The 17,854-nt window shown below is 39.0% G+C and overlaps 1 protein-coding gene across 2 annotated transcripts in view; it reads right to left on the reverse strand.

Annotated features, from left to right (window-relative positions):
- stk32c (serine/threonine kinase 32C) overlaps positions 1 to 17,615 on the reverse strand; it is a 49,542-nt gene extending 31,927 nt beyond the window's left edge. For both annotated transcript variants that reach the window (XM_077495064.1, XM_077495063.1), the window contains exons 1-2: positions 17,332 to 17,615; positions 626 to 681 (exon numbers count right to left, since the gene is read on the reverse strand). In XM_077495064.1, coding sequence (XP_077351190.1) covers positions 626 to 681; positions 17,332 to 17,413 — 138 coding nt within the window. In that variant the 5' untranslated portion in view covers positions 17,414 to 17,615. The remainder of the gene's footprint in view (positions 1 to 625; positions 682 to 17,331) is intronic.
- Between the last annotated feature and the right edge of the window lie 239 nt (positions 17,616 to 17,854).

Genomic DNA, 17,854 nt, shown 5'->3' on the forward strand with positions numbered 1-17,854 from the left:
GGCTTAACAAATATTTGCCACCATATTTAAGATTCAAAATGAAGATAAACTACTATAATCTCTTGAGCCCAATTGTGTTGACACACACAACAGCATATCTTACCCCGCTTTTAATTCTTAACTCTCATTTAAAAAAAGAAAAAAAAACAACAGTGGTGTAGCACATAAATTCATCCTTAAAGGTCTCTTCATCACCAATGTGATAAGTTACCAGCAGAATGGGCAGAGTTTAAACGAGCTGCTGTAAATTTTTACATTGTAGCTCTCTCACACACACACAGGAACCAAGTTGCTTTATTCAGCACAACCAGACAGTATTGTACTGCTCTGTAATTAAACGTAGATATGGGTCAAAACTCCCAGCAGGTTTACTGGCATGGGCTGAAAAGCAAATCGACTCTCCTCTAAGTGACTTTTATTAATTAGTCTTTCAAAGTCAGAAAATAATATATCTTGTAAGCTTTAAGCTTAATGTAATGGGAAGTCCAATGCAATCAGAAGTTCTCTCACTCCTTGGCAGAGATAAGGACTGTGCTCGCCAATGATGGGTACACAACAAACGACTATTGTAAATCAAGGGTGTACAATATACAAAGTACTACTAAAAAGCTTGAGGATACGTTACCTTTCCAAAGCTGCCCTTCCCAATAGCCCGCAATATCTGAAAGTGGTCAAAGTTCACTGCAAAGAAAAAGAAAAAGCATTTCATCATTATAAAAAATGTCATAATATAGGACAATAAACAGATTACTAATAATGTCAAAGTCCCTGTTAAAGTTGTTTTAGATAAGTGACAACTTACATCTTAGCTACTATATAGGGGTTTGGTTGTTTAATTTTATTTTCATATAGTTTTGAGGGACCCTGTTGGTTGCATAAATTTCTAAATTAAAGCTCGCCTTAGTCCATTCATTAACCTATGCCAATGCAGTAGTAAGTCAAAATTAAAGTAATTCCTTATATGAATGACATTGACAATTCTAGGCCTTAAATACCAAACAATCAAATGGCAATAGTAAGGACAGCAGTAACTGAGCTTGCCTTCTTATTCCACCTACTGACATTCTCACGATGAAAAGGACAGAGAATATCCATTTAAAAAAAAAAGACAATAAACAGAGTACCCAAAGAACATCCACACATGAGGTTCAATTACCTTCAATGATATCTTTCAGGTTTTTATGGAAATTGCTTTCAAACATGAGTATACTGCAAATGGCCTTTATAATTGATGGCACTGCCGAGAGAGCGGTAATCAAATGAAAAAAAAAACAAAAAAAAAACAGTTGGCGATAATAGTGTGTTGTCCGCTAAAGCTTAAATAAGTACTGAAGTTTATTGAAAAAGACTTACAACAAAAGAAAAAAGAAAAAAAAGAAAATATGGCCTCTGGCCGCAGATTATTGGAATCATCTTGGACTTCTTTTGAGTCAGTTAAGAATACCAATCCTTAAACGTCACATGCTGGTAACAATGTTGAAAGGGAAAATGAGCTAGTTTAATCTTTTGTTGGATCTCAATAAGAATGAGTAGGGTACTTTAGGACTGCTTGTGAAACAAGGGGATCCTATGTTTACCTATTTTTACCAGGTTTTAGTAGACACTTTTGAAAAGACTATGACAAGACCAAGCAGCATTCAGTGTAATAGGATTTCATTTATCAAAGAGAACGTGAAAGAGCAACATCTTCCCCTGTTGGGTTTGAAGCTGCTGACACACCAGGGTGATATGCTGAGTGGGCTCCGCTGTCATCCGCAGTGGGAGATTGGCTCCTGTGGAGGAGCTTCTACTGGCAAGAAGCCCATGTCCTGCCACATATGCTATTCTGAAATGGCTTGTGTGGACTTTTAAGTACTTGAAAAAACAAAGTCTAAATTAAAGAGTCTGTATCTCAATATTTTAAGCTTTTCCACAGTTGGCTATAGACATATGTATACATTTTAATTATAGCTTACCTTTGGCACAATGGCTATGCAGTTTCAGATGAAATATGAGTTATTTTAGTGGCTATATTTCTAACCCGGAAGTAAGACATCTGGTTCACTAAAACCCCGCCCCGTGTGATTTGCTGCGCCCCTTCCATGACGTCACTGTCCATGAAACGGTAAATATGGAAGAACATATTTTGGAGCCTGACAACAAAGGTAACGTTTGTGCTTTATGTTAATATTATATAATCATTTAGTTAATGGTTTGATTTACAACAGCTCTAGTCTCTCCAACAGGTTTGATTGTGGGAATGTTATGGTTTAATCTCCCGGTCAATCCACATTTGTACTGGCCGCTGTTAACCAGGCAGTGCTCTGAGAAATGACCATCACAGGCAAACAGCTGCTAGATGGTCTGTCGCGGGGGAGGCCGCGTCATAGCGCCTCTGTCCCGGATACCTTTGTTGGGTGTCCTGTCTGACTTGGAAAAAATAGTGGCGCTCCAGCTGGGGAGCGCGGCACCTCGGGCGGAGAGGCCGCTCGGAGCACGCCATCATCGGACATGCATGTCGTATTCTAGGGTTGGGAGGGGCTAGGGCTTACAGAGTGAGAATGAGCTGGAATTCTCACAGATGATTGAATGGAAGAAAATATCACTTGCAGGCATTGTTGGTGAGGAATTTGCATTTTAACATGGCTAAAAGCTCCAAAAGATTGATTTCGCATGATATGGAGCCATTAAGACGCTGTTTTCATAACAATTTTTAACTGGTAGTTGTCTGCAATCTCAGGAGTTTTTGAAAATAACAGTTTTCATTGCATCAGTTAGTAGGGAAGTAACGATATCCAAACATAATGATACGATATTATCACGATATGAATGTCACAATACCATAATTATCACAATATTGTGGGGATGTTGGCGATACAAAAAAAGGTCACAATATTGTTAAAAATAAATAAATAAAAAGCACTCATACTAAAAATATAGTATTGTGCTTTTTGTACATAACAATGCATATAAACAACCAACAATCTAGAATAACACTTAATATTGAGGCACAGAATTGCAAGCACTCATTGAGTTCCTCCACATATTGACTCGGTTCATAAGCATATTACGTTCCCCTTCATCTGACCATTAGCGTGGATTTTAAACATAGAAGGGCCAAAACATGCCTTGTGAAAATTAAACTGCACTTAAAAAAAACAAAACTAGCCACCGGAGGGTGCTAGAACTGCAGAAATGGAAATCAACAAATGCACTGATCATTTAGAGAAGGAGCCCTGTAAAAAGAGTGTTCAGATTTTATCCTTGTTTCGAATTTGTTACTCAATAAGGGTTTATCTGAAGCAAGACCAGGCAGACGCTCTAAAACTGGGGCGGTGAAACCCTAAACAAATCCTTTTCGCAGCCGGCTTGGAGAGCTCCCGTCAACTCCTCAACTTTGACCGTGTTACAGCAGTTGGAGATAAAGGGGAGCTTTAACTCATTGAACGGAGAGTCGGTAAGATCAGCAAGATCTGACAATAGTAATAGGATGTGTCTTTGTATATTCTGACAAAGCAAGCTTTGGTTTACTTTGCGAACATGTCATTTAGGAAGCAGAAGTACCGGTGCACATTTTGTAAATTTAATTTCTACCCACAACATCACATTGTCCATTATGTGGCCTCCAGTTTCACCCTAAGGAGGCTAGTGGTAAAAGAGAATCCCTACATGATCAATACACCCAACGAGGTATACTGTTCCCCTGTCAGCTAGAATTGATGTACTGAGCTGAGCTCCAATGCAACCAAGAATGTGAAGGCAAATTGCCATCTAATGGGGGCAACCTGATATCTTTGATGTCATTATGTGTCAGCAATCCCATTTTTAGGATTAAGAGTACCATTGTACCACCTCCTATTCACTTCTCTGTATTACAGAGCCAGCTTAAGCAGAGTATAACGAGTGTTTCTGCAAGCGCTGTTTTATTTATTACCGTATTTGCTTGAGTAACACATCAGAACATGGTTTGCACATCTGCCACACTGTCAAAGGTTTTGGGTGTGAATTTCAGCTTCAGACCTTTCTGTGAGGAGTTTGCTCATGCCGAGTGGATACAAAAAGTTTTCAGTGAACACCCACGAATGGGGACCAAGTGTAACCGACACCCTTTGATAAGCATAGGAACACTGGAATTTCTTCCCAAAACACTGATAAACCTCCAATATGCATTTTACAACAAAATCGAGGGTTACACGTGAAACTAACTAGTATAATAAATAAAAGCAACATTAGTCAGGTTCTGCTCATAGTAGCGACACAACCAAAATTTGACATATGACACTTGAGGCTCACAATCCGCATCCCTTAGTGAAGATGGATGAAATTTTCTCTGTCACTCCGATGTTGTCAAGCATTTAATTATCTGAAAGTGGGATTTCATCTCAGCTGCGTCCACGCACACATTTTGATGGCAATAAGCCCCTTCAGTGGGTCCTCTCTAAGAGGGACAGGCAAATCAATCTTAACTGTTGTGTTTCTGATGTCCCAATTTGCCAGGAATGCTGCATAAAAGCAGCTAAAGTCAGCTCTCTAGTAGATCGTGAGACATCTATTATACTTGGATGACTTGGAATGCAAACTGTATAGATAAGTCCTGTGAATTGTGATCAAAGCCCGTCCTGTAATCAATACCTTTCTGTTCTCCTTTTTGTACCTTTTAATCAAATGCAATGCACTACCTTACCAGCTCACGCATGAGAGACATGCATTAAACCCATGCAGAAAACACATGGCCTTGTAAGAATGAAGCCACATTTCAGAGGGAAGTTTTCAAAGCATTAGTTTCAATTTTGTCAGCAGACACCCACACTGGAGTGTTAGTGTCATGAGTATCAACAAGGATCATAACACAAGACAAAACAAAGTTGCAGCTATTTCCTGTGTGTGATAACTTAATATTAATTATTGCACTGTAGCCAATCCACCCCCTGGCTCTCCGCTCTGAGGTGGATGTACAAGTACTAACTATATGACTAAAATTTTAACGTTTTTTTCTGACGGGATTTTCCTGCCACTTTATAGATATCGAAAAAGGGCTAAAAAAAATTGCAATGTGACCTTCCACTGATCTTTGATCTTCAGTGCATGCTGAATCCCTGGAATACTCAGTGGCACATGCTTTGGAATGGATGCTGATGAAGGTATATAGTGGCATGAAATATTTTACATGACGAGCAGCCTTCATTGATAGGCAGATCCCGCTCTGTTTCTGAGGTGCTTCGTGTACAAGACTGAATTTTAACAGAGGGGAAATCTTAACATGCTGGAAAATCTTAACACTCACTGTGGCATTATGGGTTCATTAAAGATGATAGTGGTGGTGTGTCCTCATGGACCAAAGACATTCTTACATCGAAGATTTTCTCTACCATAAACAACCACATCAATTCAAGTACAAAGTGTCTGTGCAGATGCTTTGATTATTCTGTTGACTTAAATCAATATAATCACTGAGCAGCCATCTTTTTTTTCCCCCCCTTTAAACACTAGTGTAGCATACCGGGCTCGCTAAACAGCGCTCATAAATATTCATCAGCACTACACAGTTTATTATCATTGGGGTGCAACAGTTTCAGTGATAATTGGACAAGAATGAGGAGATCCACAAGAGGGGTTTGTCAGAGCAACACTTCCCAAATCTTTTGGGGTGAGTCAAACAGAGGAGAGCAGCATGTGGCTTTATGATCATTGTCTATGCATTTATAATCTCTTTTAATGTTACATACCTTCTTCTATTGGACATGTTATAATGAAACACACACACAAATCACATGATATGAAGGTAACGACTGTAGCTGTTTTATATGACAAGAGCAACAGTTTTGAAGCCTATGTAACCAGAGCATACATTCCTGATGACTTTTGCACATCATATTTCCCTGACATGTGCATTTATTTCTTAACAACAAACTTACAGTGGACCCCAGTGGATTCCCATTCCAGGGAATAGGAACCGAGACCATTAAAAGGCTACAGAAATACCGGATAAAAGTTAAATAAATGCTTGCTCAACATGCCAAGACATAGGATAACTAACATGCACACACAACAGCTAGCCATGATGTTTGAAACTATAAAATAACCACTCACTGCACATTTTTAAAGGTACAGTGTGGAGTTTGTCACTTTTTTTCTTTTTACTCGCAACTGCCACCTCTGACCTTAAGCGTAACTGAAGCCTCTATGTCAAGGTTGTACATGGTGTGCATGTGAATATGTGCGCTCAAATAAATTTTGCTTTTTTCTTCAGTTTTCTTGGCATCTGAGCTGGAGTTTGGGCTGTGCTCAAAGCTCACCTCCTGTTTTTTTTCCAGTTTCCATCCCAATTGAGTCGTACGCTCACTAACACAACACTATATGCCTGCAGGGACGAGCATAACGTCTCCTTCCACTACACCACGCCTCCCCAGCCCCAACAAATTGAAGGGAAGATACAAGCCGATAGGCGCAGTCACAGTTAAAAAGTTCGGGCTCTTTGTATTCATCTGGGCATTGGTGGACCATGCATGATGTAGAAAAAGCTTTAATATTAACATATTGAACTCCACAATTCACCTTTAAATAACATACAGATTGCATATGTCACTATGTTGAGGCGTGGCAAATGTGTGACCAAAGCAGTTCCTGTGGCTTTTACAACCTTCTGATTGGCCAAATTAAACTTTATCAGCAGCAAGATGAACATGTTTTTGTTACAATGCAACGCACGTGGCAACTTCTTTTCCCCTGTATTAGGGAAGGTACCTGACACAATCTCAAAGTCTAATCAGCAAATCTTCCATAACCGTTATTGCTTCATTTTCATTTCTTTCAAAAATCACCAGGGTGCATCTATTTCTTTGCCGAGTGATAAAACAGATATTGATCCATTGTTAAGATGCCATAACCTAAAGTCTGTTTACAGATGGATACATTAAGGATCTATTTAGAGAGTGGTGGGAGGTGGTGGGAGGAAATGCAGCACAATAGGATGACGAGGAGGAGCAGCCACAGGGATTCTCAAAGAGGAAAGCAAAAGACTGTTACTGTAATAATACAGTGCGATAATGCCAACATGAGTTATGCTTCATTAAGGATGGCAGGTTCTGAATTTGAGGGGGAAGGGCCACAATAAAAAAAAAAAATTAAGACTACTTTTGGAACGTTAAAGACTTTCAGCATAGTTCAGGATAAACTGATTATAGGTACCCGAGCCGTAGCTTTTTCCTGCTGACTTCAGGCAAAGGCGGAATATACCCTGAATTACTCACCAGTCAGTCGCATGGAAACAGTCCACACTCAAATTTGCATTATCGCCCAGCAGAAACTGAACCTACCTTGCCTGCACCAAACTAAGGTCAACGTACCAAAACAGTACTGTCATGACTGGGTCATGCCAGGGTTAAGTTTGGGTCATGCAAGGGTTATGTTTGAGTCATTACCGTGAGGTCATGTGTCTGTTCTGAACTGATGTGACCATCATTTGGTTTTAACTGGAAAACCGCTATGTTATGTCAGGAGCTATGTTATGTCAAGGATCTTTACTTGGTCAACAGCCAATCAGATAATTTCACGTCAGTCCTGTTACCCACATTTCTAGCCACAGCCAGTCCGATCAATTCACTCTTTATTTAAGCCAGACCGAGAAGTGTGTGTTTGTCGGATTATTACCTCGGTTCCTCTGTGCATCTCCACAGCCCAAGGGGGCTTGGCGTCTCGTGATTCTCGATGCATTCTCATTGTTTCTTGTCTAGTCAAGTTTGTTCTACGCCTCTCGATGTTATGCGCTTTTGGGATCCAACCTCAGAACGTAACAAGTACACCATCACTCATCTCCAACACTATTTGAGAAAATGTTTCTCAAGCAGACATGGGTGAATGGAGTGCTTACCGGAGGGAACCACTGTATCAAGATAAACACAGATGTACATGTGTAAATTATTTACAAACTATTATAGCAGGTAAAGCTGCACCAGGCCACATGATGGTTAAACTGAGGTATGTATGACTGCAATCAGGGGATAGCTCTGACCCCACAAAATCCCAAGTTCTCAATTAGGAGGAAGTTAACATTTCAAAATTCTCATGGTTTGTGCAATGCTTGGCTTTCCTACGAAAGTGTGTCTCTCAACATTTTTCAAAGGCTTCTAACATATACAGTAAATGAAGTATTTGCATAGAAATCGTCTAAAGGTGCATGGGTAGCTCAAAGGACTGATATTCCAATTATTACATCAGTTTTTGGCAGCGTATGCGAGCCTCATTTACTGGCGAGGAACCGAGGCTCAGGCTGTGTACTTGGAATGGATGAGGGAACCCCCCGAACGAAGGAAACAGCTTCAACAGAAGCAGGTCGACGTGAAGAGGACTTTAGACTCAAATACAAGATTATTAGTTGTGCATTCCTGTGTCTAAAATAATCAGATTTGAAGCCTGAGGTTAGCAAAATATGGTTACAGTAGGAGGCAAATGTGATTACTGACTTTGAGCATGTAAACATGGGCCTTACAGCAACCTTGTTATTGCATTTTGTGTAGAAGTGCACGCTAATTGACTTTCTTAATCTGATATTATTAAATCATCTTTTTTTTCCTCCCACACATGGGTTTTTGTTTTGGACAAAAATAAACCCCTCGGCAAGCGCAAGACAAGTGAACTCAAAGAAAGAACAAGGATGTAGGTGGGCGGAGCCACATCCTGGCCGTTTTCCCTTGTCCTCTATCACTGATGTGAAGAGCAGTCACCTTTTCCAACCTCATTTCATACGGACAGCCACTATAAAACAGCAATGCTCCAATTTCGTGAAAAGTGAAACAATTTCCATACTTCCATAATGCCTAATTCTCACTCTTTTTTTAATATTAAAATATAGTGATTCCAGCAAAAAAAACTAAATGCTAAGTTGAAGTATTGTAAATGTTTCAAACAACATGCCCCAATGCACTGGAAGCCAACTACTTTGGCATTCCTGAACTACTGTACTGAAAAATGTTAAGTGAAAGCATTATCTAATACTTAACTATGGGGTGTGTGTCTGTGTTTAGAAGCAAACACATGAGTTTCATCCTTTATCACTGTCAAAAACTCCAGCCCACTTGGGACAAATCAGGCTGGCTTCTTATGTAATTTTCTGTGCCCGTCTTCTAAATCCAGCATCCAAGTCTGCAACAAAGCCTGAACAAGTAAAATGAACACACAGTGTGACCAACAAACTGCACATTACATCAGGTACAATACACAAGTACTGTGTATCTGGTGTTTGTGAAAAAGATGGTAAACGTGTCTTTTGAAAATTAATATTAAAGATGGGTATGACATGGCTTAGGAAGTAAGTTTGCTGTCTAGTAAATATAGCAAGGCTCGAAATAAGCGGCTGTTTTTACGTCAAAATATGGATTTTGCGAGCCAAATGGACAAACTGACTAGAAAAATTCACTATTTTTTTTACACAAGAGCCACATTAACATATTCTCGTACATACTTGTTGACGGATGAGGAAAGGACCAATGAGTTCAAAATGCAAACGTGAGAGAGGACATTTGGTCCCACACTGTCTCCAAACTTATATTTACAGGCAGGCTGTAAATAGTTTCTGAGTTTCTGGCTGGGATTTATTGGTTGAAGTTAGGAAAACTTCAGCTCGCACGGCTTAGTGGTAGAGTGAATCATCTCTCATCCGTGAGGTTGTGGGTTCGATCGTCACCCCTGGTGACCATGTCGAAGTGTCCTTGAGCAAGACACTTAACCCCAATTTGCTCCTGGACCTGGTAGCGCCCTGCGTGGCAGTAGCCGACCACTGGTGCCTGAATGTAAAGTGCTTTGTAACTTTGTCTGTGAAAAGCGCTATACAAATAAAGCTTGCTTGCTTACTTACTCCCCAAAAGGTTCCATGTCCAAAATATCCCCTTTTGTCAATACATTATAATGTTCAAAAAATGAACGCGATTTTGCTGTGGATTATTGCATTTCCTCAAAAATCGGGCCGTGAAGAATATAAAATAAAAATTTAAGTTAATTATCTTGATCACTTCAAATCTTTTGCCACTTGTATAATTTACCCAAACAACTTCATATCTTAACAATATTCCTATATTGCTAAAATTAAACTGTATATGATGTTATTGTTTGAGTCAGTAGACCGATAGGACATGAGTATTATATGAGTATTATTATTATTATTATTATTATTATTATTATTATTAGGGGTGTTAAAAAAAATCGATTCGGCGATATATCGCGATACTACATCGCGCGATTCTCGAATCGATTCAATAATCGGCAGAATCGATTTTTTTTCTTTTTTTAGGATTCACACCTTGAGCATGGAAGAATGTTATATGAACGGAACATTAAGCCTTAATATTTTATTTTAATGCTGTTCAAACATGAAACAGATTACAACCTCTATAAGACTGAAATTTCAGAGAAATAAATAATACATTTTCATATCAATCTTACACTCTACAAGCTTACTGATTAGTATTTTCTAAATTTGAATGAAAAAAAATCGCAACAATCGACTTATAAATTCGTATCGGGATTAATCGGTATCGAATCGAATCGTGACCTGTGAATCGTGATACAAATCGAATCGTCAGGTACTAGGCAATTCACACCCCTAATTATTATTATTATTATTATTATTATATAGGAAGATTCATATTCTTAGCTAAGTGTGTTAACTATAACATGAAAACGATGCAGAAATGGGAAAAATATAGTATACCGGTAATTGGTTTCTCAGGGCAATCCTGTTTAATCTTTATCTCTGCAATATGCAGAGTGCTACACACATAAAAGACCTGAACATCCACAAATACACACACATTTGCAGACGTACAGTACACCACACCTAATGAATGGGATTACAGTCAAAAGCATTTAGATTTGTCACTCATTTATTAATTGCACTCTATTTGCATCCAGGTTGCAGCCAAAAATATACCGACAGTTCAATTCAGGTCCCCCTTCAGGAATTAGCACGACTGCTACTTATCATCCGTTTTTTTCCATGAATCTACAGTAGTAATGTAATTGCAACAGTGGGAATAGAGGTGGGATAGCCTGAAAGAAGTTATATATTTCTCTGTAAAGTCAAACTGCCCCCAGCCGCCTGATAGCACAGTAGACTTCAATTCACTGTGCATTGCAATGGTAGGAGACACTTGCTCCTTTTTCATGAGCAAGTGAAAAAGTCGAGATAGCAGGTGATTAATAAGAATCCATATGAACATTTCACTGACCAAGTCTCAATTGACCGTCATGTCCTAATCCTATTCTCCCTGCAGAAGCACACATTTGACTGTCAATTTGGCCTCAGGATAATCTCCTGTATTTGAAAGACATCTTTGCATTTTAGCATCTTTGACTATCTTCACCAGGAGCAATATTGTGACTTTGGACTGTGGAGACGCAGTAAAAGCACACATAAGACATTCTTAATGACCTAACTGAAGGATTTACACACAGTTACTGCAGAGGTTATTGTGTTTTTAAAATCCTTGTACTTTGCTGTAACTACAATATCACATCTTTTGGGGGATTTACGGCAGTCTAAGACTAACACTAGGTAATTTGAACAGTGCCTGCACAGTTCCCCCTTCCTATACAGTCTCCCGCTGGACTGAGCACACACTGCTACATGTGTACAAACATTCAGGACAGATGACTAAAACCTCTGTTTTGTCCTGGTTGAGCTGCAGGAGATTTTCTGCTATCCATGACTTAATATCTAAAATATAATCTAAAAGGATATCAATAGGCCCCATGTCATCAGGAGACATGGGGTGATGTACATCTGTGTATCATCAGCGTAACTGTGGAAGTTGACGCCGTGTCTCCTGATGACTTCTCCAAGGGGAAGCATGTAAAGATTAAAAGGTAATGGGCCTAAGATTGAACCCCGCATATAATTCCATGGGTTCCAGAGGAACATGTAGCCATACTTGCAAAGAAATATCGGCGCGTGAGATCGGAATATGGTTAAAAGCAGTACCAGAGATGGTGACTTGCTGTGGAAAATACTTCCTGCCATCTGGGGAACCCACTTATAGGCATAAAACCAAATTAGGTATTTGTTTTATATTTATCACCAGCTACTTGTTAGTCAGTCAGGGTGCTTCTTTGATTGGCTACCTTCCATTCATGTCACAGTCCACGGAGTTAAGCAGCTCAAGCTTTCACCATGAAGATTTTGATCATAAATATTGAACATGTTTAATATTTAAGATTATTGGTCCCAGCTTGTTTTGGACACTATTATTGTGATACATCCAGTCTTAACACACAACAGACAGACGGATAATCTTAATCGGACAGTCTTATAAACATAAAATATAAGTCGGGCATTTGATGTCCTTGGTCAGCAACGGGCAAAATCGGGACTGTGTAGATGGTTCATCACTTGCAAGCAAAAGGACCACCCCCTAAAAACCACTTTATTTATTTCAACGAGGCTTAAAAGTGGTTGAAGAATAATGCCGTAATTCTTGATCCCTGGACATGTCATTAAGACCCTTCTGAACTGTTTTAGGTTGTGGAAAAATGACCAAATATTTCTCCTTTAAATCAAGTTCCTCTGTGCAGCGTTCCCTCTGAGGCAGTCAGTGGCTAATAGTCAAGCAACGCTGCTTTTAATTTATTAGAATATGATTGTGATGGTGTGTGTTCAACCTTTAAATTGCAATTCGGCGTTAAGAACACAGTGGAGATAAATTATAAAAAAGCCCTCATTTCGCTCCTTGTTTGCATGCCTTTCCCAAACTAATGTATGCACTATGTACTATGTAATGTATGTAATATGCACTCACTGACTGCCGATGCGTGACGTCGACATTATATTGAATGGCGAATAAAAACATCAGTGCCAGCTGGCTGTTTTTTTTTTTCCTCCAACTTTTTTGGTCAACTCAATTTGCACCGTCTTCTAAGCATTCTGTTGAGTCTTGTATTCTGATTACATTGCTTGAATTGGATTTGTTAAGAAGTGAATGCAAAAACACGCTCCTTCGAAGTAACCTGACGTCAGGGTTTGTTTGTTTGTTGATGTTGCTTACAAACTAATCATAATATAATACTTCCTTAAGATTGTGACAGCATTCCTTACTTATTGCGCTACATGGCTATGGCCAATTATGGTGGTCTCTGCAAGAGGCCAGTAGCTGCAGGCAGCCACGGAGTGGAGTCCAATAAAAGCACTGAAACTGGGAGTTTGTAACAGAGATGAAAGCAAGTGGGTGTCTCAGCATTCAGTTCAAGTAATCAGCCATCTCTCTGCAGCTATCTTTATCCTCAACAAAATCTGCTTTCATTGCCTCATACACTTATCCTTGACGGGAAGAGCAGTCACGCACACTCAGACATTCAGGCAGACACACGCGCACGAGTGCACAAACCAAAAATGGAAGCTTATTGTCCACATAAGTGGAAATTTGCCTTTGGCTTCAACAAGGACCATCAAATACATAACTAAATAATGATACAATGGCACGCTCATCACGTGCACATTTTAACAATCCACTGTTTGACATTCAAGTAATATTAATCCAAAAGAGAAACAGAACTTTATTCATAACGAAATGAAACAAATATCTTTATTGAAACATCTCCAAGATTACCTCTCAAACAGGAAAAATATGCTCTCTTGTTCTGACCAAGACAATATAAAAGTGAATCATGCAAGAAAACATATTACTCCCATTTAACTAGCATACTTTAGGTGCTCATTGTTGCAGAAACTTTAACCAATTACAGTATTCCAGGGTCAAAGTGTTGACATCATAAAACCTTTGCACCTCCTCCTGTTCCAGCTTTGATACTTCAATGTAATTATTAGAATAAATATAAACATGTATTCTTCTCACACTGGAGGAATTTTGGAACGATTCGACCCTGACTACAACTTCATTATGTTTGTTGTATGTGCCATTATTTTTTATTTTTTTTTTATAATAATCTTAAACCCTTAAGGGGAAATTAAATTCACGCTCTTCTGTACATATTTGTTGCACACCACTGAGTACCAGACCACACATGTGCAGGCGAGCAACAAGCGATGTCAGAGTGATGTAGGGGCGTTCGTTGCATTGCTTAAGGCCACCTCGACAGCAGTCAGGAGGAAAACTAGCATTTCTCCAACAAGAAGTCGTAATTAATTTTTTTTTTCTGCAGTGAGATTCAAACCAAGACCCTCCGTTTCCAATGCTCGGATAAGCCAACCCAGTTTTTATTTTGACCAAATGTAGACCACAAACTCTTCTCCAAGAAATTTCCAATAGACCTGAAAGGCAGCCACAGAAGGCAGCATCAACAGCACTTTGCACCTCTGTTTCTTATCAGTGCACAGGATGAAACAGGATAAAAGAGTGCGTCACAAAGGAGACAAACTGCAGGATCCTTACTTCTAAAGTTTTCAAGGAGAGCAGACTGCCATTAACAGTAAATAACTTTCAATGCTGCTATACCGCTTCTTAATTAAAGCAAATGAATAAACAAAAGCACTCAAGAGACACAGAACTCTGCCAAGGCTAAACTGTTGGCCGGGAACCTGCAGTGCACACAAACATAACCCCAGACCAAGGAAAAGAATTTGTGCAAAAACAGCGAGTTGTGGTGATTCTGCAAAATGTCATTGTCATTGCAGGGCATCCAAACACACAGCCACAATAATGTCGTCAGTTATGTACTGGAATAATGATTACCAATATGTTAGCATTTGTATTCATCTAACATTAATTTCATTACTGTGGCTGTTTCTTGCAGTGCTATATAATTGTGGTGCATATTTAAGAGTGCTTTCAACTATTTTGTTTATGCAAAGCAGGCAAAAATATCAAAAACAGCTCTGAAACAATTACATTTTGGATACAGATATAATTACTCCTTTCAATATTGTGGACTCCATGAGACAGCAATTGAGAAAGTCCCAATAATCCACATTCCACTGCCACATACAGCTGCCATTTTACAATAAATAAATTGTCAAAACAAATAATCGCTACCCAGCCCTACTTTTTTGCATGTGGCATCCCCTTGCTAAATAATTCGGCTGTAATGCACCAAACGTATTTGACAACCGACAAAAATAAAGTAGAAGAAAAAAACTGAAGTAGAACTGGAAGAAAAACAAGTGGTGGTAGTAGTCATGGAAATAATGTGTAACGAATCGCTAGTTTTAGCATGTGGCTTCCACCACCATAAGGATTTACTATTTACAGCATCAAAAGTTTCAATAACCAACCATGATTTTACCTTTGGCCATAATGTGAAGCAGGGACTCTAGTTAAGAAAAGCCATTTTAAACTACAAAGTAAAACTTTTCCCTAGTTAGAAGTGGATGTTTCGAATCCAACCAGAAATTGTTGCCATCACGATTAAGGAATTGGGATTTTGGATGCATCTACTGTTCTTGGTCTCAGTTTTTGCAGTGCAAATCGTATTTTTTTATTGATTGATTGAACAGTTGAAAGAGACCTCATTCCAGTGACGTTATGACCCATATATGATTTGGGCAGAATGGAAGGAACGGGGAAAAGAACGAGACCCATGGACTATAAATGCAACTTGCGAGAACCTCTTGGACCCTCCAAAAATCAAATGCTTTTATGTTGTACAGAAATTGTATGGCTACAGCAACAATAAGACAACCTCAATAATAAAAGAATCAGAACAATACATGCAATACAAAATGCGCTGTTGGGTCTTATTGCAAAGAGCTCGACATCCCAAACACATATCACCAACTCCTTCATTTGTAAAACTAAGTGAAGTATGAGTACATAATTATGGTTAACACATTTGCTCCCAAAAATGTATAAATATGTTCTATTTTAAATATTACCATACTCCCAAAGACGTATTTATATGTTTTTTAATGTTTTGTTTTGTTTTTTATGCTAAGAGCATACAGAAGTCTTTGATGCAGCCTCTGAATTGAAGAGAATGCTTGAAGCAACGGTAGTTATTACAAAAATGGCCAGCAGATGGCAGCAGAGTATAAGAGATGTTGCAAAAGGCTTTTTTTTTTTTTTTTTTTTTGATGAAAGAACAACCTACCCACCCAGGATTACTGTTTATTAACCAATCATTGGTGTTTTGGAGTCGGGGTGGGGGGGGGGGGGGGGGGGGGGGGGGTTACTATGTTACCCTTTCGGTCACTGTTTTCCAAAGTAAAGACATGTTTGCAAATGTCTTATTTAGATTAACACAGAAGATAATCATTCTTCATTCATGAAGAACTCCAGAAATGAGTGAACAATTAACTGTTGATATGCTGAAATTAGAGGATTTTGACAATTTTAAATTTTTAAAAATGGCTCCAAACGATTACTCGATTATTAAAATAGCTAATTTGATAATTGATTACTTGTTGATTAATTTTGACAGATCCAGACGCATGGCGACGTCCACACCAGTTTCTTATGCGACATAAAATCACTTCCAACACAACAGGATGCGATGTGTGAGACTTGAGTGTTAAACTTACACCACAGTTCTCACTCTCCACTATTCTCTTTCACACAGCCATCATCTAGTATGTCTGATAGGCTACTACATATGCAGCTGACAAAGCCGTCCTTGTACTTTGTATTCTGTGTCACTGCACAAAATGAATGCCAGGCAACCAGGGCAAAAATATGAGAATTTCTGGCTTTAATGGGCAATGTTAAGAGTCACATTGTTATTGTTTCACAGTTAAAATACAACTAACTTCTTACACATCAATAACCATTGTAAATGTAAAAATATTTACTTTGGCTATTGTTTTATAGTTAAAGTTGACTAACAAAAATTATGCATGCATATATGGGTTATTCCTTGTTGCAGTTATGAAAGCTGTGGAGGCAATATGATGACCATATCCCTGTGGTGAAATGACCTCATTTACTCAAGTTGTCCCTTTAACTCCCTTGAACACTGAAGCTCTGTACTTTATCATCAAGATTCAGCAGTGGACTTCGGAGAGGCTTATTTCCCTCACTGACAAGCCATCCTGAATTAACATTACCGCTATGCATGACACTAATCTTGCCTTAATTATGCAATTAACTCTCTGTCTTCCACTAGTTCCTGTCTCAAAGGGTTCATTCAAGCATGGGCAATTGGACATATTTTTCAGTGACTGGGTAGTGGGTTCTATGCTTCACTTTTTATGCGGTGAAGAAAACAGAACGACGTTATTGTAAGACAAAACAATGCCTCAGCAGTTTCTCTTCATTCAAAAGAAACTTGGACAACTCAGTGTTGGCATTAACAACCTCTCAAGCTAATGCTAATTACCTGCAGATCGATGACAGCTGATGTACACGATGAAATATTCACAAACATGCACGATCAGCAAAAACTAAATGTTATTAGCACTTTGTCATAACTTACCATCTTCCTTTTCGTCAAAAACGGGTCTCTTTGAAGAACTATTGGCTCCCATCCTCTTCTTCCACTTTCCCCAGTGAAACATTGATGCTCAGATAGCATTCCTCGCCTCTTGAAGAGAAAACTACACCTCAGAGTGGGAGACTGTAAACGCTAAACAGGAACGCATTTCACGCAAACCGAATCCGTCCTTTATTTCTGTTTTGTATGCAGCTCGTGACTGTGACTATTATTTGGTCTGGCGGATGTAGGGGCAGAGCGAGTTGAAGTCCTTTTTTTTTTTTTTTTTTTTTTTTTTTTTTTTTGGTCCAGAGAGAAATGAGCAGCGGCGGTGGCGTTAAAATGTGTTAAAGCAAGTTCCACGGGCACGATAGGCTTGTCTATCCGTGCAGCTTGCGTTCGGTTGGCTTCCGTAGTCTGTGAGAGGAAGCCACACAGACTTTACTCCAGCCAGTCTCCTGCTCCAAGCGAGAGCGAGTTAAGGTAAATGTCGTTAACACACCGGAAGTTAAATTCAGTTTCAATA

This window comes from Festucalex cinctus, chromosome 14 (assembly GCF_051991245.1).
Source record: "Festucalex cinctus isolate MCC-2025b chromosome 14, RoL_Fcin_1.0, whole genome shotgun sequence".
In the NCBI taxonomy this organism is placed as follows: Eukaryota; Metazoa; Chordata; class Actinopteri; order Syngnathiformes; family Syngnathidae; genus Festucalex; species Festucalex cinctus.